Genomic DNA, 25,490 nt, shown 5'->3' on the forward strand with positions numbered 1-25,490 from the left:
ATCTTTGACTAAGGAAAGTGTGAAATTAAACGTTCACACAGAATATAGTATATAAAGAGATTTTATAAATCGTGTATACTTATTTCTTATCACGGTTCAATTATCGATGTGACGGTTTCGGCTAGTGTAAATTAATCCCGCTAAACGCGATCAAATGCCACCAGTGTTTCAAAAGAATTAATTTTAAATTCTTTTTCTGCTACCCGAGATTTTTTTATTTTTATTTATTTATTTATTTATTTATTTTTATTTATTTATTTATTTTTTTTTTTTTGCACGTGGATTAAAAATATTTGCCTCGTGTAATACCCTGGTACTAATAATTTATATTTGATTAAAGATGTTACCGTCTGCTTTTGACTTAAGTTACATGTACTTGAGTGAAATTAATATTTATATTCTTTTCATTAAACCTTCAAACCATCACCCATAACATCACAAGAGTTAAAAAATACTTTGAAACATCCTTCTTGAATGCAAAGAATCTCCCAATTGCCCAGTGCATGTTGGCGGAGAAGTCTGTGCTATAACGAAATCCACAGCTTAGCGTAATTGTCATATAATATTTATATGATTATTTCCATGATTTCTCCATCATTCGAAGCAAATACATTTCTCTTCATACAAATATATGAACATTATTTTTTCTTGATTTACATGTATCTTTACAGTTCAATATGTAAAAACGGCAACAGCACATGAATTCATAGGTCTAAGATTTTTCTCTTGAGAAACTTATAAGACATTGTTCTTATAAAACGGGGGGAAATTATAATACAGAGAAATTTTTCTAGACCTGAAACAGAAATCAATATATCATAAAAATTCCAAGGGTGTTTCAACTGAAACACTTTCAGCTCAGATTCAAACAGTAGGAGTTTGATTTTAACCTTTGATGCTTCAAAAAATACTTTTGCTTTTATTACTTCATACTGAATACTGTAGGTATTATCTCCTTGGCGTGAGAAACAATATAGATAAAGCATGCAAACTTTGTTAGGATATACAGCCTCATTTCTTTGTTATATTGATAATAGTACTATTTCTACAATTAAAATGATCTTGATCAGATAATTACTTTGCGAGATTCTTCAGTGATCACTCTTAAAAATAAAAATTAAAAATCAGTGTTGAACCCGCCATTTCAAATAATTATCTGATATCCATAATATTGTTATGACAGCTTTCCATGGCACTTTAATTAAACAGTCATAAAGTGCCACATTCTTGGCAGCCTTTGACTGAAAACGACCTATTCATGTTGTCATGGAAACAAAAAAATACTTCCTAACTAGAAGCATTAGTATTAATTTCGTAGTCTATGCTACAATTGGATTTCATCTGACTTATTATGCTTTCAAAAATATGCCATGCTGAAACTGATTGAATTCACATAAGTCACCCCGAGTGTCAGTATAAATGGGATACCTTCCTCTGTATAGGCTGGAATGCTTAAACTGCCCACTCCCTCCTAGGGTGCAGGATCTCCTTATGTCACAGCAATATCAAATTTGCAAAGGACCATTTCATGGCAGTTTGTTTTCTCCCTCTGAAGTGTCTTTATCCTCCATATTAAATCTATTTGGCACTTTCATTTTTGCCAATTTTGTAATAGAAATTTCAATTACCTAATATATATATATGTCAAAGGCCCAGATCAAATCTAGTCCTATGCATAAAAGGCCAAGGCTCCATGTTTATTATACCCTGGCTGGGCCCATTCTTTATGGTGTCTTTGCATTGTTATAACAGCATAATGGGCAAGTTAAATGACCAAGTTAATTGGCCAAGCTGCCGGTTTGTTTGTATGGCATGTGCAGGGGATGACTTAGATCAAGGCACATATTATGATACTTACAGGTGTGGCAAATGAGATATACTTGTATTTCATTACCTGTGATTTGTAAAATACATCAGAGGATGATTCTTTTAAAGATGTTTAATGTTTAAAGAAAAGACATGTCGATTGATTTAGTAACATTTACTAAAGAAATGTTAAATTAAAGGTGGGCTTCATTTGTGCCTAGATCTAAGACATCTCCTGCAATGCCATACAAACAAACTGGCAGCTTGGCCAATTAACTTGGTCAATTAACTTGGTCATTTTACTTGCCCATTATGCTGTTAACAATGCAAGGACACCATAAAGAATGGGCCCAGCCAGGGCGTAATAAACATGGGGTCTGGGCCTTTTATGCACGGGACTAGATTTGGTCCGGGCCTTTGACATATATATATATATATTGTTGGAATCAAAAAGACAAAAAAAAAAAAAAAATTCTGAGGACAGAAAATGTATAACAGAGGGGACAAATACAGCAGAACGACCAAAAGTGGGCATATGCTCCAGAACAAAAAAATAAATAAATAAATGAAAATAAAAAATAATAATAATAATTGAGCTGCATGCCAGTACACAGTATAATAACACCAAGTACATCACAATCACTAAATCACATTTTGGCAACTTTTGCTTGCTCCTCAAGGAAAAGCAACTGGTCTACCAGGAAGCAATCACTTGGGTTTTTCACATATTGTCTCAGTCCAGCGATAATTTCGTTTTCGTCCACAGTCCCTGCCATATCTCCAAACCTGGCAGACTTCAGGTAGTTGTAGGCTTTCTGGAAGGCATTCTTTCCTAATTTCTTTTCACAATCCCTGTTGTTAAGTTAAGGATAACATAAAATTCAATCAAATTTAATTTATAAAATCATTAATAGAAAAACTTTTACAGTAGTCATTATTATATAAATAATACATGGAAGTGTATTTCAAATTTACAAAATGTTTATAACTGCATGAAGGAGAGGGAAAAGCTGACAAACACCTAAATTTTTACAAAGATGTGATGTTTAAAAGGATTCATATATATATAAATGGGTTATTCATATACATATAAATCTTTTCATAAAAAGGATACATTCTTAAATTTTTTATCTTAACATCTCTCACAACTGGACCAAAAGCTCCAGCAACAGAATCATCAGCAAATGTCACACTCTTCTCTGAAAGTTAAAATTAAAATATTAGTCTTTGTTTACAGGTGATGTCACATTTTCCACAAACTTTTAGTTTTTTTAGTTTTTGCATTACCCACGTAAAAGAAAAAAAAAACAAAAAACAAGCGAACAAACAAACAAACAAACAAAAAAAGAAAAAAACAAATAGTGAAAAAAACAAAAAGTGTGCAGATAAAGGTAATTTATAGTTTAAAGTATTCTCACAAATGTAATACACAACGAAAAGAAAAACTCTAAAGGAAAATTAGATATTACTAAAAAGTGTCCATTAATTTGTTTAAATGAAACAAAGTGCAACTATGAAGTATATGGAGGTTATAACCTGCAGTAGTATCTAAGGCATTCTCCATATATCCTATCAAATGCTCCACATCCTCTGCCGTCTGCCCTAGCTCATCTTCATCTTCTGCCTCTCCCTCAATTTCTTCGTCCACCTCCTCCAGGTCCTCGAAGTCTTCGTACTGAGAATAAAACGTATCTGCTGCTGCAGGTTGATCTGGAATTCCTGGGGGAGAGGAAGCTGAGTAATTGGTGATGGAAAACCTATTTTCTATTTTAAAAGTACAGCTACATTGTGTGTTGATATTATTATGTAATATACATAACACCACGTTTGCTTGACAAGATTTATTCTTGTGGACATGTCACAACTGGTCTAGAAAGTTAACACGGAAATTATTATATCCCATGTTGAGATATCATGTATACGAGTTTTCTGATGTATTTCTGGAGTTAAAATGCCTATCAAGAGATAATTATGAAAGCACTGTATTCTCCTTATGAGGTCTTCATCTGAATCATCAGGTGAATTATCAGTCCACAGTTGTCAACTCCACACATCTTAGCCTAATCTACATATAATACAGGACAGACTCCCATTGTTTACAGGTGTTATAATTGTAAATTTGATAAAATGTTAGACAATAAAACTATGCATTTTTAGTGCTGTGATTGTCATGTTGCTAATCCTGTCAGTTAAGAGCTGAAGTCACAGTAGGTTTAGAAAAAGATTAAAAACAGCAACAACTACACTTATTTTAATACTGACATACTAGTACTGCCCTACCATCTTTCCAGTCCAGAGAGGAATTCTTTATGTCATAGACCAGCTTATCCTTCATTGGAGTAATGGGACGTTCATCCTCCACTATGACATGTAGCTGCTTAGGGACCATGGTTTGGGCGCCCGGATTCAACATGGCTTCTGCTACGTCGAATTCTTCCTCTTTTTCTTCTCTTTGTGTCTCTAAAATCACAAAAACACAAAGGTGTTTAATCTGACTGATTGTTAAAATCTGCATATGATGATGACATATCAAATTCCTTTATTGCTCATTGTATCAATAATATAAATACTTTCTGGGACTGTGAAAACTTAAATGAGCGATAAAGTGTTACAACTTTACAAAAAAATCTAAAAGAGCTTTAGTCCAAAATTTAGTGAATGCATGCGTGTAAATGAGTGTGTTCGCAAAAAATGTGGCTGTGAGTGAGTGTAGTGTGCATGTGTACACAGCATGTTGATCAGCGAGTGCACAAAGATGTGTGCATGCTTGCCCGTGTGTTCTACCTCACCTGGCGCAGTCTGGGGTCTACTGTTATAGGCAATGTCCGCTGATCGCAGCTGATGTACCTGGACATTGTTGGGTCTCGTAGCTCTCCCTCCTAGCAAGGCTCCCGCCTGAAATGCCAGCATATCTTATTAATTAGTCATTATCCAGACAACAACAAATACTTTTTTTCCTTAAAAGCACGAATTCACAAAAAGACAGTAAGCATATTGCTGTATAGAAGGGACTAAAATGTGTAGATAAATATTGAGATCAGTATTTGGTGCACATCAAGCTTCAAAGTTTGAAATTTTTATGTCATTTTTTTTTGTTTTTGTCAAAGTTGAAAGACAATTATAAATTTACTAAAAAGCTTGCTTCAATATGAAAAAAAAAGATCAATTTCTCAATATTAGTATAACTGTAGGTGTGCTAGTGCATACTCACATTTGATGTTAGAAAACTAGATTTAATTTGGTCTTTCTTTAGTTGAGTTTCTTCGTAGCTCTGCCGAACAGCCTCTCTATAAAGGTAATGATGCTCTTAACTTACATATAAGATTCTTTAATGTATACATTCATTATTCACATATTTTCTAGTACATCATTCACGTACAATTCATTAATAATATGTACAGCTGGGAAGGTCTGATAATAATCAAGAATGATTTTTATTTCAAATAATTTTGTGAATTAGCATAATTGTAAGACTTTCAAAGCAACACAACAAACAAAACCTACTCTAATTTTTTCTTTTCCTCGTCTGCCTTCTGCTGTTTTCTTATCCTCATTCTTTCTCTTGGTGATAGATTTTTCCACTTTACATCCTCTTCCGAGTCCCGGAGTGTTTGCAAATGTGTCTTTTTTCTCCTAAAATAAATGATTTTTGATTATGCACGTGCCTGCTGATATGTAATAAATTACTCTACTTATCGTAATGATTTCAGATGGCAACACTAAATGCTACTAGGGATGAAAATCCTACCCTGCCTAGAATATAGCAGCATTTCCCCTCCCCAGATTATTGCTTGTAAAATTCAGTAACTTTCTAAAATCTTTATACAAATCATAAAAAGAAAATTTGTTAAATATAGAAGCTCTATTCTTGAAAGTTTCCAATTGTGTCACTTGGGTTCTTAAAATACATTGCCATGGTATTTTTATTTATAATTCGTTAACTTTCCAGATATAATCTTTATCAATTTCACAATCAGCACAATGTTTAGATTGGCAGGCAAATGAATGCAGATAGGGAGATTTCTCTCTCATTCCTTGTATTGTAAACAAATCATTCTCAAAAACTTTATACTCACAACAAATTGTCTATTTCTTCAGCTTCCTTCCTGTGACCCTCCTTCTCTTGCATGTCTTTCTTGTGCTTAACCTGTATAGTGTTTTTTAATTTCTGAAATAAAGGAAATTACCATATATTTTTTAAATCTTGACATTGGTGAAATAATAGAGTAATCAGAAATGAATACATATTTTCACATAAATCATCAATTTCAAAGTATGGAAAAAAGACTTAAGTATTAAAAGTGGAGATTGGTTAATAAAAGTTCCTATAAGGAAAACTGTTAAGTTTTTCCTTAAGTGTGTTTCAATATCAAGAAAAATGAACAAGCTTCAATACCTCTATGTGCCTGTGTACAAATGGGACCTTGGTGAGCTCTGTTGCAGAGGGTCTTTTTTCTGGTTCTTTAACAAGCATTCTGAAAGACAATTAAAAACATGAAGGTGAAAAGGGACAAAATTAACATGAAAAAATTTACTGCATGACTGTGAAAACTTTGAAAACAATTTGCTACTATGACACTTTTTTTCATTGGAGAGATAAGTAACACAGCAAGAAAAATAGCATACATACCGCATTTCTGCCACTGATAATATAATATAATATAATATAATATAATATAATATAATATAATATAATATAATATAATATAATATAATATAATATAATATAATATAATATAATATAATATAATATAATATAATATAATATAATATAATATAATATAATATAATATAATATAATATAATATAATATTTAATGAACAAGACCAACTTACTGTTTAAGAACCCCCTGTAGCTCCTTGCAGTATTTGTCTGGTAGCTGGGGCGAAGTGCCCTCTACTATCTTATACATCACCCCCATTAAACTTTGCCCCTCAAATGCATGTTGTAAGGCACATAGTTCATACAAGATACAGCCAATAGACCTGAAAAAGACCATGAATTTACAGCAATACCTTTTTTGTTTCATATAAGACACAGCCAATTAACCTGACAACTAAATGAGAACACTATACGGCCTTCAGATACAGATGACCAAAAACTGAAATTAAAATGATGGTATAACATTCAATAGTACTGGATTCAGTTAAAATTATTTCTATATGCGGCATTTCATTATTAAGCAAGTGTTGCTTATAATTCTGTCATTCTTGCCATACAACTTAACTATAGTTGCTACTTGATGCAGCTCTAGTTGAGTTATTAGATAATTTATATTTTCATTTTATTGATATTAATACTATTGACATATTGACATTTTGTTTTATTGTAACAGAAGTGCATTTTTAGTTTAAGGGGGCGTACAGTTGGGCTTAGAAATATCCTTCATGCTCAAGACCTGAAACAAATTAGCTTTCATTTTATGTGGTTTACCATACATCCGACTTTGAGTTGTAGCCTTCATGTTTCAGCACCTCGGGGCTCATGTAGTACGGAGTTCCTGTGAATGTAGACGCCATGTCAGATGTACCCATGAGAATCCGCGATATACCAAAGTCGCCAATCTTTACCATGTTGTTTCTCAAAAATATATTTCTGAAGAAGATAATATTATGGACAAATGCATAAGTAAATCTTGGAACTGTAACTAATTCTTACTGTTACAGGCTAAATGAATTTTATAGTTTATATGCTCACTGCATAATTATGGATGAATACATGGAGCCATATTCCTCAGCATATCAAAGGATAATAGCAAAATTATAAACAAATAATTAATGCTTTTTTTTTACAAAAAAAAAGGAACATTTTAAATCTTCAGAATTTTGTGAAAAATTTAGGTCTCAGTCTATATAAGTTTGATATTGCAAAGTTTTGTTTTCTTTCTTACTAGTAAGTCAAAAGAAGAAGAGCACAACAGGTACTTCCACCTGGTGGAATATAACCGATAATTATCTTTACTTATTCATGCAAAAGCTATGTTCTCTTTTCTACAACTATTTCAATAATTTACTTCCAATCAGTACTTATGTATACCATCATATATTCATAACTTCAAAACAAAAACTTTTCTATGTACTTTTACTAACTCACCTTGTTTTTAAATCTCTGTGCAGTACCCGTCTAACAAAAAAAGAATAACAACAAACAAGTATGGGAACAATATTGTAACAGTCTGTTTTAGTGTTTCATTTTGATAGACAGTATTTCAAGTATGACTGATTGTTTGAGTGTTTCCTTAACAAAAGTCTTAACCAGGCAGCAAAAAATAATCTATCCTCTCATTAGAAATAATAACAACATTTGTGAAAACAAGGATGTGATACACATACCAAAGAAAACCATTAATTTCCATGACATTTCATAAGCTCTGAATCAAGGGTATAATATCACTTTGTTTTCAAGAACAAGTACAGAATTATTTCTTTAAGAAAAAATAAAATTACCTTGAGTGCATATATTGCACTGCCAATAAAAGCTGAACAAACCAATCCATTACTAGAATCTCATCCAAAGCTTTACCCTCTTTACGATATTTTATGATTTGATCTTCTAAGTCGCCACCCTGCAATGCAATCATATGCATTATAACTAATAAAATGCAACATTTTGCTCAATTGAGAAAATGGCTGCAATACAAAACCATTGCTTAATTAATATGCAACTCATAAATCCAGTGTTTGACTCCAGGAAAATCAGTAGTAGAAAAAAAAATTCACAAAATACACCTTAAATCAGCCATGCACTATGCCAATGTCCTCAAGTCAGTATGTTGAAGGGAACCTATCAATATATCTAACAAATGCTTCATATTCAATCACTTCCATCAATATATAACAGATACAAGTGCTTTCTTACATCACAGTACTCTGTAACAATACAGAAGAATTCCCCGTCCAGAAAGCTGTCATAAAACTTGACAATACTGGGGTGATCAAGCTTGGAGAGCAGGTTGGCCTCGTGCATGGCGTCCACTGTCTCGTCAGGCTGTAGGTCTCCCACAGGGATTTCCTTCATTACTTTCCTGGAATATATGGAAAAAAAATCTACATGAGCACATTTGTTAGCTTTAAATTAGTATTTGTCAGTCCTCTAGATGATACATGCTTGTATGTAGTTTATAACATTGTCAAAATTATTAATTAATTTTAAAATAAACATGAGGAATATTCCTATCAAACCCAGTTACTAACATGACCTGCTAATTAGGAGAATGATTTTGAAGCAAAATGCAACATTGCTTCCAATTGCAAGTTATTGCAGTAGCAAGAAACATGCAAGACTCTCCTCTGGTGACACATGTCATGGCATCTCTATAATATGTAGACACAGTGGTGTTTGTACATGAATAAGCTTGATATACTGTACCACAGTATGTAACTAGTATATATTTATCACACTGGCAGGCATGACGGCCATAAAGCCCCAGATTATATCGTCAAATAGCGAAATGGTGCTCCAGCTCTTACCATTGTTCTGGATCTTTAGGATCTTTGCACTTCAGATCTTTCACCAAAAAGGCAGTGCCAAAATTTCCACTCCCAAGTTTTCTCTCCACCTGATATCGATTGGCAAGAATTCTTTTCTCTTCCTCCTCCTCTTTACTACTGCGGCGTCCTCTTGGAATCTTCTTTGGTAATGGCATCTTTTGATTGTTCCGTTAAAAATTAGCTCCTTTAGAAATACTTCCTTCTTGTATTTATAAAATGATTGCATTAAAATGTCCCCCAAATAGAAAGTCTTTAAGCTAAAAATGAAGTGATTGTCTTAGTCGTGGGAGGGATTCTTAACACCAAAAAGACAACAGGCACTATACAAAGGACGGATACAGAGTTTTTCAACTCTTTTGATCACAGTGACATATTTACAGAGTTTGCAGGCTTCGATCCCTGGAGCCTGCAACACTGAACTTGAGTCACGACTCAAGCGGGGAAAGTTCAGTAGCAAAAAACAAACCCCGGTTACGTTCCAAGCCCTTAACTATTTCATTTCTTCTGCCATATTTCTGTTTTGCAGGATCTACTCCATCTGAGCCTTCGTTTGGCCACTCTGGGTAAGTAACGTGACCTTTGTGGCACTTAAATTGTACTCTTGTGAAGAAAATCACAGACGCATGGTCAAGAAAGTTTCCATTCACCTGGACGACTGATAAACTACGCACGCGCACCTGTTATTTCCGTCTGTGTGTCTTTGACCTAGTTCAATAAACTAGGTCAAACGTGTTGCTAGTCGTGTGTCACTGCCTTCCAGGTACGTTTTGTAAAACATGTTGACTCAGATAATATATTAAAAAATATAATATGTTAAAAATCAAAATTACACCGGCACAGAGGCACCACGAAATCAATGTGCAGTGTGCAAGCAGATGAACTTGAAAGTTGATGCGACAATAAAGTTTCCTCAGTTTCAAAATTCAGAGCTTCTTCACCATCCCCAATTGTTAATTCTTTTAAAATTTAAACCATTGCATTAACACTTGATGCCATTATATAGAAAAGGGGATGTATATGACAGTATGCGAGTATTCATTCCCTGTATCAAAATGATAAGATGAAAAAATACTGATTGCATTTATCACCTACTATTTCTTTTTGATTAATACATGTATGCATTGAAAAAAATTCCAGTTATACTAGTACTAGTACATGAAAAAATACTAGACTAGATTAGAAAAGCACTCCGAGAGTGCAGACCTCCGCCAAGGCAGCGATTTATTTTTATTATTGAATATTGATTGATTATTGATCCGGATCACCACCAAAAACTAATCTCTTCCTTGGCCCACTTCTGACAGTTCCTGAAAATTTCATCAAAATCAGTCCATAACTTTTTGAGTTATGTTGATGACAAACAAACAAACAAACACGGACAAACAGGACTTAAAACATAACCTCCTTGGCGGAGGTAACAATAATGCAATATGTATGTACAGAGGGTGACATGCCCTTTTTTACTTTGAACGACATATCTAATTAAACTTAATGGATTTATATGCTCCTTCCCATACTCACCATAGGTATGTGTACCCGTACTGTACTGTACATGTAGATCGATCAAACAAGGGAGACTTGCTGAGTGCAATGAGTTTAACTGAATGACACACCTCTTCTTGTTTCTAACATACTGGTATAGTCACCAGCTGTTCTCTATTCTACTCAACACCAGGAGGAAGAGGCATGCCATTCAGTTAGGCTGATTGCACTCAGTGAGAATCCCCGCAGATCAAGTTGGATCCATCTACTGGTACAAAGACTGATATGGTGTCTATGGGAATTAGCTTTACATTGTATAAGTGACACCAAATAAATCACCAATAAAATGAAATTTCTTAATTCTACTGATCGTTCATTGGTATTTATGCAACTAATATTTATCATTCTGTAGAAAAAAAAACTTTTTTTTTCTTTTTGACAGTTGACTATGTCCAGCAAAGCAGGGAAATCATTTAAAGATGACCACATATTTCACCAACTTCCACCTAGCGTCCAAGATAAGATCCCCAAAGACATCGCCTCATTAGGACTTGGCAACTTAGACACAGATGTTCTTGGTGAAGCCTACTCGTACAAACTTCAGCAGTGCGCTTTGTTGCTGTACGACGGCAAGACAAGACAGTGTAGTGACTCCAGCAATGCTCTATTAAATATGGCCTGGGAGATGCTTCATACTGGACATTGGAAAGATGTTGACATTAATTGGAGGCATTCATATACCTACTGCTCTTTATTTAAATGTTTGTGTGAGATATTAACACATATTGAAAGTACATGTACAAGGACTGGAGATGGGTTAACAGGATCATATCAGACTGCCATTAATATTTGCGATATGGGATTGTTAATGGGTGCCCCTGTATTAGATAATATACTTAGACGACTGGCCAGTGCTTTGACTGTATTAGAGTCACATAATGTAGAAAAGATGAACAAAACAGTCACGTGTGAAGAAGCAAATGTTGATGCCGAGGACAACACAAAAAATCATAAGAAGATGAAACTGTATAAAGAACCTGATATAAGTGAAGAGAACGCCATATTGAGAATAAGCTGCCCTTCGCTTGAGTATTTCAGTTCACATCACATGGAAACAGAAACTCCTGTGATCGTAACAGATGCCATCGACTATTGGCCAGCTTTCAATGACCACAAGTGGACACTGGATTACTTGAAAAAAGTAGCCGGTTGCAGAACTGTTCCAGTGGAAATAGGATCAAAATACACAGATGAGTCATGGTCAGAGACTTTGATAACTTTGCAAAATTTTATAGAAAACTTTATCGAAAACCCCAGTAAAAATTCTCAACAGAATGGTGTAGGGTATTTAGCCCAGCACCAGTTATTCGATCAAATCCCAGAACTACAGAGGGATATCAGCATTCCAACCTATTGTTGTCTAAGTAACAGTAACCAAGGTGATAGTAACCAGGATGATGAGGAAGAGGATGGGAATGAGGATGTTGATGTAAATGCCTGGTTTGGACCAGCTGGGACGGTGTCTCCTCTCCACCAGGATCCAAAACATAACCTCCTGGCTCAAGTTGTGGGCCACAAGTACCTCAAGTTGTACTCAGTGGACGACACCCTGTATTTGTATCCTCATGAAGGAATGCTCAGGAATACGAGTCGGGTCGATGCTGAAAATCCAGATCTGGAGAATTACCCCCTGGTCAGTCAGGCCACCCCCATGGAATGTGTGCTACACCCAGGGGAAATGTTGTATATCCCTCCTAAGTGTTGGCATTATGTGAGGTCTCTTACATTGAGCTTCTCTGTTAGTTTTTGGTGGAAATGATTTCAGTTTCTTTTTAAATCTAAGTAATTATTTTTGAGTCACTTTATGATGAAGATTCTGGAGAATTCCATTTGCAATGGTTAAAACAGAAATTTAGATCTCAAAAATGGGTTTAAAATTTGTAATTTTCTTAACACCTTTGAATACAATTAACTTTGATGATTAAGGCTTATTTTTTAATTTTATTATGTTATTGCTATTCTTATTATTCGCTCTGTAAGTGCCTGATGTACATTGTTTGCCTTTAAGGAGTGCCAAACTACAATAGACATTTCTAGAGCAGTTGGCAGCACATTTTCAGACAATTTTTATTTTTATAAGACAACAAGAATTTTTTTCTCTTTTTTTTTTTTTTGCGTTTGGTGTTCTAAAATTTGCTCATTTTCACTTGCAATGTCAAATCTTTTGATAATAAATGGAAACATATATTGAAAGTGTTTCATTAGAGTGATACATAAAATAGCAAAGAGGAAAACATTTTCACAGGACATCATAAAATGGTCAATACATTTATTTGACTGAAGACTTAAAAATACATTGCATACAGTAGTAAAACATATGCATATTTAAAAACGTGAAAAAGATTCAAACAAATGCTATTTCAACCCTAAATGCATGCATTATATATATTCTGTGATTTCATGGCCTTATTGGAAAGTGAATATGACACTGTTACTTCCATGAATAAACCGTTGATCATTTTCCATTCCTATTACTGTCACTCAAAATGACCTAACAAGGGTTTAATACCTACTGACCGCTAACTGAACAATTCCTTTAACACCTACTTGTATACCACTCTTTTAGGTGAATTATAATTGTGAAATCATGATTTCAAATTTCAAAGGGTAAATGTCCAAGGACTTGCAAGTCCCATGTTGTAAATCATCACTCAATGATCCTGACTTACAAGAACACTACATCAAAGAATAAATCACACACATCACAGATGATACAGAAATAGCAGTAGCCCTGACATCAAAAAATGCTACACTCACACATTATCCAACTATCAGCATCAAAGTATTTCTATATACTTCTGATCAGTTGTATGACATGTTTGACTCGTTTGATCATGTTTCTGGTGACATGAGAATGTAAAAAACTGATTTTGTTGCACAAACCTATAAAATGCATCTTTTGAAAAAAGCAGATCATACATGTCAGAAGTAATTTTTTTTTGGCACAAAAACAAAAGAGAAAAATATGTCATGAAAAAATGACACATACTGTGGTATGTACATATTTGTATAGTTAAATGGAAGGTAATACAACAAATTACACAGTTATAAATATTAATAATAATAATAAAACCTGACAAAAAACACATTTGAGAATTTTGTCATTTACCAATTTTGGCAAACTTGCAAAGCTCATAGATACCATGTACTAGTAATGATATATACGAAGTAAGACTAGAACATACATATCTATTAAATATAACATACAAATACTCTTTTAAAAAATTTAAAAAAAACCACTGTTCGTCACTAAGTAGAGCACATTGTAATGCTATTCTCCTAAATCATAAAACCTTGCAAACATTAATGACTTCATCAATTTCAGTAAGTTGCCAGAGAAATGTGTCAATATCCATGACTAGGGCAGCTTCAGGTGATGAGTTGTATATTCAATGGTTCATAATTTATTACCAGAGCAAAAAAATTGGCATCTTCAGTGCACCAGATTTTTTTATTATAAAACGTGATGAAGGTGGAGATGCTCTTATGTCCTGAGGGAGTTAAAACCCTTGGTACATGAAGCCACTGTAAGCTTACTTAAGACTTGAAAACACAGTCTTTTCTACAGTTTACCTGTAACTGGAGACAGAGAAATAGCAGTATAGAGACATATAACATGAGAAGTTATAAGGCAACAAAGGCTTTCAAATACAGGTTCCAGGGTTGAAATATTATGCTTGCTTTAATTTGATTTTGATGAAAAAAATATATATGTACACGTAGCTCACTCTTCTTAACAGTGGTGTTGTTTCCCAGTAAACATCATGCAGTTCTAACGTGATATATTCCTTCATTGTTGAGAACAGATGTTGACGGGAACAAGGGATCATCATAGCTTGATGGGTTTAAGGGGTGGACAAGCCAGTAAAAGCCTCCAGTTCAGTCCAAGGGGAATGACAACTAAAATATGTTGAATGAGATTATTTCATCTTTCAGACTTCATAACCATAATTGTTGTTACAGATTTGTGAGCATGAACATCCGGCGGGCCATGGAATCGTGATTGGAGTCATTCATATGGTGTTAATGTTCGCAACTCTGAGGCTTTAGTTCGCAAGTGGCTAATTTGTTTATAAGACCTGATCTTTTATGTTCCGCACAGTATGTTGACCTGATCAGTCCCAGTATTATATCCCACTACTGTATGTTGACCTGATCAGTCCCAGTATTATATCCCACTACTGTATGTTGACCTGATCAGTCCCAGCATTATATCCCACTTGTCCCGGTGGAGGTGGGTATGGTGCAGGGTAGCCTCCTTGAAAAGATATTAGAAATTAACACCAGTAATAATTGTGACAGAAAGATAGTATGGATAAGTACTTTTTAGAGTTTATCAACCTTTCAGATTACATAATTTTGAAATCATTAAAAATACTTTTTCATGTAGCATTGTGTTGCTTTTTCTGTATAAAATACAAGGTACAGTAGCCTGCTTTTCAGTTTGTTGCTCCATATAATTCATTAGGAATGTTCAAGAATTGATGACTTAAAAAATACCACATAAGATTTTGTAAAATTCACAATTTTTCCCTAATGAAAAGATCGAGTCACTACCGTACCTTGAGTTGAAGTACTAGAAGATGCAAATTTTGGTGTAAAAGTTAATTGTACATGTACAACTTCTGATTGTGGAATAATTGAAATTATACCAACCTGCTGGTGGCTGGGGTGGATATCCCTGGGATGGATATCCTTGTGGTGGTGGATACCCTTGTGGAGGTGGATATCCAGGGGGTGGGGGTTGCTGTGGATATCCCTGGGGTGGGGGTTGCTGTGGATATCCTTGGGGTGGGGGTTGCTGTGGATATCCCTGGGGCGGAGGCACATAGACCCCTGGGGCAGGTGCTAAAAGAAAATTACACATGTTAATTAGACGAATAAACAAACAATATACATCCACATATTATGGTTTTCAAGCCAATGTCAACATCATGCAGTCCACAACTTGGACATGCTAAATGAGGAACATATAGCAAACAAGAATCTGGTCAAACAAGAAAAGCTCACACTAAAACCATACATTTTAGGAAATATTTCTAACATATTTCTATTTAAAGCTTCACTCCATTCAATCAGGTCAAATAAGGTGGGCTACTGCTGTGCTGGCAACTGTTCAAGCTCTACAAAAAAGTAGTGTGCTGATTCTATTCTTGCCACCATGAATGAGCTTACAACTAAAAAGCTTAGAGACATCTTGCTGTAGCCTGTGGGAAACTTAAAGGTTTCAGGCATTTCTATGCAAACATGAATCACGTCAAAAACCCAACAAGCACTTTCAGACATGATTTGGGGTTGCAATAAAAAAAGAAGGGGGAAATGGCTCACTGGCCTTATAATTATGCTTAAAACCAAGGGGCCGGGGACTGCTTTAGTCAGAAATCTGCTAATGTGAAAGAAAAGGTGGATTTCTGATTTAAAGCAAAAAAAAAAAAAAAAAAAAAATCATGTCTGATGTTTGCACACTCGCAAATTGCATTGAACATTTGCATTGAACAAACAGCATATCAGAATATTATGTGCAGTTATCAGGGCAATCCAATACATGCTTTTCTCATCTATCAGATTTCTTGAAGTGCAGGCAATTAACAGAGAGTAAAATGGATAACAGCCAAATGTTTTTAACAAATCAATGACAATGGATAAATGAATGAGAGGAGACCAACTTAATAATACTAGAGGATCAGAGAGGCAGTACCACCTCCTGGTTATGTACCATCAGCTGAATTGGGCATATAAAGGAGATAACAACACACACAAAACACACCACATACTATTAAGTAAAGCAAAAGTGCCTGTGTACACTATATAAAGCTCAGGTATAAGACATAAATCATTCATTCATTGTCATTTTCTGTTTAAAACAAGAACACAGAGCTTAGCGTTTTCTGCTGAGTTTACCTGGTGGTTGTTGCCCCCCATACAGGTGAGGAGGACCCATTAGAGGGTCCATGGTCTCTGGAGCATTGCTGCCTATATACAAGTCAAGCAATAGATTTTAAATAATATGGGCAAATCAGCCAAATGTCAATTCTAAATATTTTATATTGACAGGGTAGAATATTATTCACAAGACATAAGTCAATCTAAAAAAACATGCCTCACATGCATGCTGCTGAAATGACAAATAAAGCAAACAGTGGAAGTTGAAAAACATTCAAATACTAATCTAAGTACACATTTCTAATTCTGATTAGTATTTATTACATAGGCCTATCAAAAACATCAAAAGACAATTTAAAAACAGCAATATCTATAAACACACTTAAATGATGTACATGTACATGCTGATACACAAGTATTGACCAGCAATAGTAAAACAACAAACCACAAAAGTCCTTCAGTGATAAAAATGAGTAACAAAATACAATTAAAGGAATTTGCAAGACACATAGTCAAGTATACAATGAGCCCCATGCCCAGCTGTCCCACACACCCACAAACACATTGACAAATTGAAGTATGAACTAAAAGAAACAGTCATGACATGAAAGTTCATTTTTTTTTAAACATTTAAAATGTTTAAAATATTAAATTTTTTAAAGTTCTTCAGGTTGGTTTAAATCTGCCAACCTGCCTCTAGTCAATTTCCCCTTCCTTCAATGTTTCTTTATTCATAAAAGTGTGTTGGTTGGACAAGATATACGTAGAACAGGCAGAGCATGTGTGAAAAGAGGCATACTAGCTAACCTCGGGTTAAATAATTAATCTTAAGGGTGGATACATTGCTGAATGCATCCAACAGTTGAACACAGTGAATCAACAGAGTGGTTCAATTGTATTGTTGATTGTGGGTCCAAAGTTGAAATCTTTCATCCACTGAGAAAACTGAAACCTGCTGTTTGCTTACACTCTTGATACATGTATGAGCCTCCTTTCTAAGATATTGTACTGGCTTGGTTATAATCATCAGTATCTACACTGTATGTCATTCAAGTTCAATTATTTCAGACTAATGTGAACAGCCCTAGTTTAAGTTCTATTGGTGGGGGGGGGGGGGGGGGTGCAGTTCAAATCATAATAATTATTACTTTTCTTATTATTTATTTATTTTTCTTTTTGCACTGTAAGACAAGCCAGTAACTTACCCAAGGGTGTATTGACAGTGATGGGGAGATTTTAGTCCAAATAATATTTTGGCATTCTGAGCGATACCATATCACATACCTAAGGGTGTGTTAACAGTGACATGTGTGTGTCCTCTTCTCGCCATGCGACGCCTTCTGACCACTATGACAGCCACTATGATGGCAATTATCACAGCCAAACAAATGAACCCTCCAAGGTATGCACCCCACGACACGGTCCTGGTTGCTAGAGTGAACACATGAAAGGAAGTGATCTCATTCTTACAATAAAATATTGTGACCAGGACTAAATAGAACTAATTTGGGAAAATATAGTAGACTGTGTTAACTCAGACATGTTGGAACCATGTTTGGTTGATTTTTATGAAGATTTGAGTGAGGCAATCTGTGTACATGCATACAGACTATAACATTTTATTCATCCCCGTTTCAAAACAGGACAATTCCATAAAATTTCAAAGGTACAAAAACAAACATTTATAGTGTAACAAAATAATACTGTAACATTAAAAGACATTTCTAAAAATCTGAATTCACAGCATTACTGAGAAGTAATTCTTCTATGTTCACATTAAACATACCACCACATCTCCTCTGTTAAATGTACCACCAATAAATCTTCTATGTTCACATGAAACATACCACTATAATATCTCCCGCAGTTTCCCACTTCGTCCCCGCCATCAGGGCAATTTTCCACCCCATCGCATTTGAGGTCACGGTCAATACACAGACCATTTGAGCACCGAAAACCTGAACATGTAAAGCCTGGAATTGTAAGCAAATTGTGCATATATATAACATAAATTAACTAGACTGAGTAAACTTAAAATAAATGCAAAAATAAACATGAAGAAAGAAAGAAACAATGTTCAAATCTCCATTTGTCAATAAAATCCACATTTTCACCAAAATGCAAAAAAAAAAAAGATAAATTGGTGATTAAACAAAGACGAAATTTGAGAACCAATTACAATGAGGGAGAAAAGATCATGCAGAGCTACTCACTAGTTCTGTAGCTGGTCAGTACAACTTTAAACTGCATGTCTTGTGTGCCACCCCTGCTGACATATCTCAGAGTGAGATACCGCATTTGGAATTTTAAGTACTCAGGCTTTCGAGAGTTACAAGTTAATTCTAACTGAAAAATAAATAAATATCATGGCAATTCAGTGAATTATTCTCTAAGCAAATGAACAAAAAATATATATTTTAGAAACATACATGTAGCTCAGTCCAAAATATAAAAAAGTAATAGTGTGATTATTCATATGATTGTGCAACAAGTAGAAATATATCGAGATGTTGGGGTTAGTGTCATATCAAGGTCTTTAACAGCATAAAGTGAAATCAGAGTTCCCATAAACCTATGATACAAGCTGGATTGATCTAACTCCTCGGGGATGCTCGAGAAATTGCATTCAGTTTAAGCAGCTTAAATGTCTGGCACGCCTGCCCGTAACTTAAAGTACCTAGGTCATGAAAACTTTGTGGTCCATCATGTTGTCCACTTTGCCTTGTAAAGGGGCATAGCCAGACAATTAAGCTGACTACACTGACTATGCCTAAGCAAGAAACCCCACTGAGATAGACCAATCCTGCTCTTGTTTCCAACATACTCATATAATCACTAACTTTTCTGTATTCTATTCAATGCCAGGAGGAGGGGTATTTATCTGATTGCATTAAGCAAGAATCCCCTCGGAATTGGATCAATCTACATAGAATGATAGTTTCATTGAGAATGAGCTCATAGAGTAAACATGGCCATGCACACAGAAGAAGTATAGGCCTGTAAGGTTTTTACCTTCTGCAACCTGTTGCTATATCTACTATCCGCTGTAAAAAGAGTGAGAGTACTTTTGCAGTCTGAACTATTGAAATATTTGAAGTCCACTGCAAATCCACTGTCATCTGCCTTGAAAGTCATATCACAAGAGGATGTTTGGTACAGAGGGTTTCTGGCGCTGGTTATCTGAGCACCATCTATCTCTCTGTACATGTTGTAGCTCCTACTGCTGCAGTACTGGCTCCTAGGCATCTGATCTGAAGTACAGAAGACAGCAGACTATAGTTATATGATTTGCACTCCTCCTTTTTATTAAAAAAAAAGATACACCCAGTTAGCATTTGATACCCGAGAGTGGCATCAGTGGAATGTTCCATGATAAGACCATTGTTCTCAGATTATTATGTAGGGTTGGTAGATCATTATAGAGGTGCCATTGGGGCCGTAACAGTAGTCTGAAAGTTAAATGGTCCAAAGGTTCAATAATCCTAACAAAGTGTATAGTGTATTGGTAATAAAGTTAAGTCCATCACAGGTGTGTGCATTCGATTTTTCGCACCAATGGACCTTTGGGCCAGTGAACCTTAGGAATATAGAGGCACCCATGAAAATTGATGAAGGCGAAGTATGTTTTTAAGGCTCTTTTAATTTTAGATATAATTTCAAAAGTATAACGTTCTGGACAGAATCTTTGAGAAGATATAATTTGTGTTAATATGGCACATATTTTTTTTTTCTGATATACCTACTGTACTAGTAACGCCGACCAAATGGAAAGAAAAGAATTTGAACTAAAATTTGTTCTTGGTTCTCTGTCGTTTGTCAAAAGAGTAAAAAGATACACTTTTTTAGGAAAAAAACACCCTTTAAAATTACTGACTGTAAAAATTTTGTCGCACCTTGAGTCTAGACGCAGAGAGAGAGAGAGAGAATTTAACTTACACAAACTAGACCGTGCTCCGCTCACAACATCTTGACAGAATATTATCATGACAAATAAATATATTACTAATGAATATGCAAAGCCATCCATTTCGATCTCGTAAGAAAATTTTACGCAGCATGAAAACAGCAAATAATCAATATTGTCCTTCGGTGAGGAGGATATTTAATACACGCCGATGCTAACTCTAGAACCAAGATGAGCCCCATTTGCAGAAAAACGATTTGTTCAAGTTACGTTAACTAAATAGATCTTCATGCTGCAAATAGGTTTTGGAAGCCTAAAAAAGGTGTCTTTTTGGATTCACAGTGAGGCATGGTTTTACGGTGGGTCTATTGCCACTTAATGTCTTATACCAGTCTTCTTTCAGAATTCTTTTGAATTTAGGATGAACACTTTTGGCCGACTTTTGGAGTGAGGATGTCCACTCCCAACGGCCCTCGGGAACATCGGTAGAGCTTGATGTCTCTTCGCTATTCGCCTTAGTGAAAAAGGCGCAAAAATCCTTTTCTTTCAAAACTAATATCCGAGGGAAAAGACTAATCGGGTGACCCTTTTATGATAGTGTGGAAACTTTGCTCAGACCAGGGAATTATATCCGATATAATTCCCTGCTCAGACCAAGGACGCGTCAGACCGGGCAGATGACATTTAATACACTTCATTTATTTTTAAAAGGCAGACATATTGGCTGTAAAGGTTTGTTTAATGTTTATGTATATCCCACGTATGCTACAACGGGTCGGTAAAAGAGAAGGACAGAATCGCGGCAATAAGACTGAGACTGGGTTTCCATACCGATCTCCGAGAGGTTTCTCGCTAAATTGCTTTCAGCTTAAGCGGCTTAAATGACTGGCACACATACTGAAGCTGCTAAACGATAATTAATTACCCCCTACAGTGGCGGATTTAGAGGGGGTGTCAGGGGGCTCCTGACCCCCCCCCCCCTTCGTTTTCTGAAAAATATATCACACCAATATTCCCCTCCTGAAATTAGAATTTTGATAGCTAAATCATAGTTCTAAACCTGGGCACTGTTTGCTCTCCAGCAAACCAAAAAATTTTCGGGGTCCTTGAGCAGGCCCCAAACCCCACACCCTGCAAGGGGTCGATGGTCGGCTTCGCATCCGAGGTCTGTCGTTCCGGACTCCCCCTCCCCTCCCCCCTCTTCAAATAATCTTGGATCCGCCCCTGTTAAGAGTCTGATTGGTAAATAACTCAGGTGACAAAATAAATAAAGAGACAAAGCGTGTTTTTCAGGAGTCATACTAGAACCCACTAAACTGTATTCGGTCCTTGTTACATGTACTCATTCGTTTGAACCTTGACGTTTTATCAAGGGCCTGAACACATGAAAGACTCGTTGAAAATCTGGTACAAGTTGTTATATATAGGACTATGAGAAATTCAAAATGATATGATTCATACATCATTGACGTCTCGCGTCTTTGTTCGCGTTAAAAATCTAACTTCTGATTCCATGAATGGCGAACGTTGGCTTGATGCGGAAAATTTAATTTTAGTCAGCAGGCCACCCAGCAGGCATAGTTGCGTTGGATCAACGTTGAAAACAGGTTGATACGTTGAATTGCCGTTGATCTACCTAAATTCAACGTCAAATCAACGTTGATCCAGCCACGTCGAAACACCGTCATAATGTGACGTTGACTCAACGTTGTATTTTGGTCAATGACACAACCTTGCAGTTATGGATTGTAATTAAGAATATTAATTATTGAAAACATGATACTTTGTTTATCAATACTGTAACTAAATTTATCAAAATAATTACAAAATGGTTTTAAAGTAAAAGTGACAGTTGTTTTGTGTCTTTAGTTAACTAATGAATTTTCTTAACTTGTTATTCAGAAATACATTCCAATAAACTGAATTGCTTGCAAGGTCAGCTAATACTAGGATGAATAAGTTGCTGTAAATGTGATGGAGTTAACAGTTCTTGGTAACCTGTTATAGATAGCCAGGTCATTGACCAAAATACAACGTTGAGTCAACGTCACATTATGACGTTTTTTCGACGTGGCTGGCTCAACGTTTATTTGACGTTGAATTTAGGTAGATCAACGGCAATTCAACATATCAACCTGTTTTCAACGTTGATCCAACGCAACTATGCCTGCTGGGCAAGTTGTTCACCCCTTCTATTGCAATGGACTCGCCCCACCTGTCACCCCTCTAATGGAATGGACTCGCCCCACCTGTCACCCCTCTTATGGAATGGACTCAACCCACCTGTCACCCCTTCTAATGCAATGGACTCGCCCCACCTGTCACCCCTTCTAATGGAATGGACTCGCCCCACCTGTCACCCCTCTTATGGAATGGACTCGCCCCACCTGTCACCCCTTCTATTGCAATGGACTCGCCCCACCTGTCACCCCTCTTATGGAATGGGCTCAACCCACCTGTCACCCCTTCTAATACAATGGACTCGCCCCACCTGTCACCCCTTCTAATGGAATGGACTCGCCCCACCTGTCACCCCTCTTATGGAATGGACTCGCCCCACCTGTCACCCCTTCTTTTGCAATGGACTCGCCCCACCTGTCACCCCTCTAATGCAATGGACTCGCCCCACCTGTCACCCCTTCGTATGCAATGGGCTCGCCCCACCTGTCACCCCTTCTAATGCAATGGACACGCCCCACCTGTCACCCCTTCTAATGCAATGGGCTCCCCCCACCTGTCACCTCTTCAAATGCAATGGACTCACCCCACCTGTCACCCCTTCAAATGCAATGGGTTCGCCCCACCTGTCACCCCTTTAATGCAATGGGCTCGTCCCACCTAGTGGAATCGCCCCAGATAAGATAACATCCCTTTATTTGGAATGGAGTCGCCCAACTTGTCTATCAGATGACCGTGGCGTACTCATCAATCTTATCTGCTCCAGTCAAGTTTTCACTGCCAAACCTTTTCACTACTCCTGTGTTAGCTGAGCTTGTAAGCAATTTATTAGAATGAATTTTCTAAAATGAAGTTAAAACAATCCATTAATTCATCAGAAACGCCAATCAACTATCAGGATTACTTGAAAACACCTTTTTAATAATTTTGATAAATCTTATTACATAATTGAAGTCTTTTTTTATAGTTTATTTTTAAGCTTTTCATCATGTCGATCGTTAACTTTAGGTAGGTACCGACTGCCCGAGGGCTCTTAAGTCCTCATCGCTCTAGTCACCGACTAACCCCAACCCCAATCTGTAATTAGCCACTAGGTGTAGTTAAGACAGCGTATGAGGCAGGCCTGATGCCCAACGTTATACCGAGAGCGTATGGCGCGACTGGTTGTTATACTGGTAAATATAGCCGACACATATCTTTTTATTTTTATAACATTGTTAGAACGTTTTAATACTAGATGTGATGGTTGATTAAAGTTGTGCAAATTGTAGTGGTGCAAAATATGAAATCCTTTGTTCATGTGTTTTTGCCAAAATTAACAAAAATGTATACATGTAATTTGTAAATTTCATCAAAATGTATATACGTTAATAGAACTTGCTGGCAACGTTTCTCGGATCAATGATGATGACAGTGGCAGTGCAGAACGTTAGAATAACGTTCTTTTAACACTTGTTGATGGTCTTACCAATATATATAACCCTGTTATCAAAACGTTCTGTGTAAGCTGAGTATACGTTAAAACATTTATTAACATTAGACCTGATATCTATGAAATCAAAGCTGATTTTTTCTATTTAAAAAAATAAACTCAAATGGCATTAAATAGATTACAGATTATAGCCATCTATGGAGGTCACGTGATTGGATGGCCAGCACAGATTTCAGATGTACTGCCATAACTGCCATTTTTGTGGTAAAAAAGAATATATTATAGTTATTTGAGTTGTTTACAATGAGTTTATTGTGAAATATAGATATCACACGAAGAGTTGTTATCCCTTTAATATTGCAGTAAAAGTGTCCCGCGGTTTTGTCAAATGGTTTACATGACAGAGAGAACAGAGACGCACCACAGAATTGAAAAAGGCTCTAACAGAAACTATAAGCTTTAATTGATTTTATTTTATACATAAACATATTTCAAAGACACTTCTGTTTTAATTTGATGACATAAATAAAGAATACGTATAGCCACAACTTTGTGGTAAGACTGCCAACTCGTCGTCATGCACGCACATTAACTTGCATTTAAATATTATTAAATATTTGCATTTAATAATAATAACAATACTGTATTCATAATAGGCCTAACATGCATTAGAGTTAAAAATGCAAATTAAAGATAGACTTAAATGTAAAATGCAAATTAAAGAAGACTGATAACAACAACAATTTATATACTTCACATGAAATTAAAAGTCAAGTATATCCTTTGCTAATAAAAGTCAATAAAAAGCCAATGTAACAAAATATCGACCAATTGCCTTTCATGACGATATATAATTACAGAATTTTGACATCTTTATACCACAACTATGTGCAATAAAGAATCATCAATCCGAGTAAGTTTAGATTCCGTTTATGATGAACTTTGTGAATTCCGACTATACGATGAACACAATTACAACGCTGACACGCAACATATACATGTAAATATACTGGTTCGGATAATATGATGCCTATACTCAGTGCAGGACAAGAGGCAGGGGTGGGGGGGTGGGGGTCGGAGTTCACAAGAACCTCCCTTTTGGACGGAAAATGTCTGCTTTGAAACGAAATTTGATCTATCGGTAGTTTTTATGCCATTTCTTAAGTTGGGTTGACTAAGGGGGTAATAAAAAAGAAACCCCCTTTAAAATGTTTGCTACAGTTATAACATACGCAGGTATTATTAATTACAAGCG

General features: G+C 35.8%; 3 protein-coding genes across 4 annotated transcripts; 1 reads left to right on the forward strand and 2 right to left on the reverse strand.

The window, feature by feature from the left end:
- Positions 1–699: 699 nt before the first annotated feature.
- On the reverse strand, positions 700–9,451 carry LOC106174714 (serine/threonine-protein kinase Nek11). The gene is made up of 15 exons (XM_013556381.2): positions 9,276–9,451; positions 8,665–8,830; positions 8,253–8,371; positions 7,900–7,929; positions 7,240–7,401; positions 6,642–6,791; positions 6,203–6,281; positions 5,883–5,974; positions 5,311–5,439; positions 5,018–5,093; positions 4,596–4,701; positions 4,087–4,266; positions 3,343–3,525; positions 2,921–3,005; positions 700–2,658 (listed from the first exon to the last, which is right to left on the reverse strand). Exons 1-15 carry the CDS (start codon positions 9,449–9,451, stop codon positions 2,454–2,456), a joined length of 1,938 nt encoding a protein of 645 aa, XP_013411835.2. The 3' UTR covers positions 700–2,453.
- A 454-nt stretch (positions 9,452–9,905) lies between these two features.
- On the forward strand, positions 9,906–13,031 carry LOC106174715 (lysine-specific demethylase 8). The gene is made up of 2 exons (XM_013556382.2): positions 9,906–10,056; positions 11,221–13,031. The coding sequence occupies exon 2, from the start codon at positions 11,227–11,229 to the stop codon at positions 12,595–12,597; it is 1,371 nt and encodes a 456-aa protein (XP_013411836.2). The 5' UTR covers positions 9,906–10,056; positions 11,221–11,226; the 3' UTR covers positions 12,598–13,031.
- A 61-nt stretch (positions 13,032–13,092) lies between these two features.
- LOC106174717 (uncharacterized) lies at positions 13,093–20,829 on the reverse strand. Of its 2 annotated transcripts, XM_013556383.2 has the most exons (8): positions 20,658–20,829; positions 19,734–19,972; positions 18,935–19,067; positions 18,569–18,694; positions 18,006–18,152; positions 16,740–16,811; positions 15,495–15,686; positions 13,093–15,096 (listed from the first exon to the last, which is right to left on the reverse strand). In XM_013556383.2, the coding sequence occupies exons 1-8, from the start codon at positions 20,746–20,748 to the stop codon at positions 15,017–15,019; spliced, it is 1,080 nt and encodes a 359-aa protein (XP_013411837.2). In that variant the 5' UTR covers positions 20,749–20,829; the 3' UTR covers positions 13,093–15,016. The 2 variants fall into 2 exon arrangements, with proteins under 2 accessions (XP_013411837.2, XP_013411840.2); XM_013556386.2 differs by lacking the exon at positions 16,740–16,811.
- Positions 20,830–25,490: the final 4,661 nt, after the last annotated feature.

This window comes from Lingula anatina, chromosome 4 (assembly GCF_051362555.1).
Source record: "Lingula anatina isolate TDL-2025a chromosome 4, LinAna3.0, whole genome shotgun sequence".
NCBI lineage: Eukaryota > Metazoa > Brachiopoda > Lingulata > Lingulida > Lingulidae > Lingula > Lingula anatina.

What these genes read in the sequence shown, in the direction of transcription:
- LOC106174714 (XM_013556381.2), bottom strand. Translation starts at nt 9,451, where the DNA reads ATGCCATTACCAAAGAAGATTCCAAGAGGACGCCGCAGTAGTAAAGAG. An exon ending in TTGTACACAGGCACATAGAG is followed by an intron (nt 5,975 to 6,202) that starts GTATTGAAGCTT and finishes CCTTTATTTCAG; the next exon opens with AAATTAAAAAACACTATACA. An exon ending in CTCTCTGGACTGGAAAGATG is followed by an intron (nt 3,526 to 4,086) that starts GTAGGGCAGTAC and finishes CCTCTCCCCCAG; the next exon opens with GAATTCCAGATCAACCTGCA.
- LOC106174715 (XM_013556382.2), top strand. Translation starts at nt 11,227, where the DNA reads ATGTCCAGCAAAGCAGGGAAATCATTTAAAGATGACCACATATTTCAC.
- LOC106174717 (XM_013556383.2), bottom strand. Translation starts at nt 20,748, where the DNA reads ATGGATGGCTTTGCATATTCATTAGTAATATATTTATTTGTCATGATA. An exon ending in CTGCGGGAGATATTATAGTG is followed by an intron (nt 18,153 to 18,568) that starts GTATGTTTCATG and finishes TGTTCACTCTAG; the next exon opens with CAACCAGGACCGTGTCGTGG. An exon ending in CACTGTTAACACACCCTTAG is followed by an intron (nt 16,812 to 18,005) that starts GTATGTGATATG and finishes ACTTGTATATAG; the next exon opens with GCAGCAATGCTCCAGAGACC.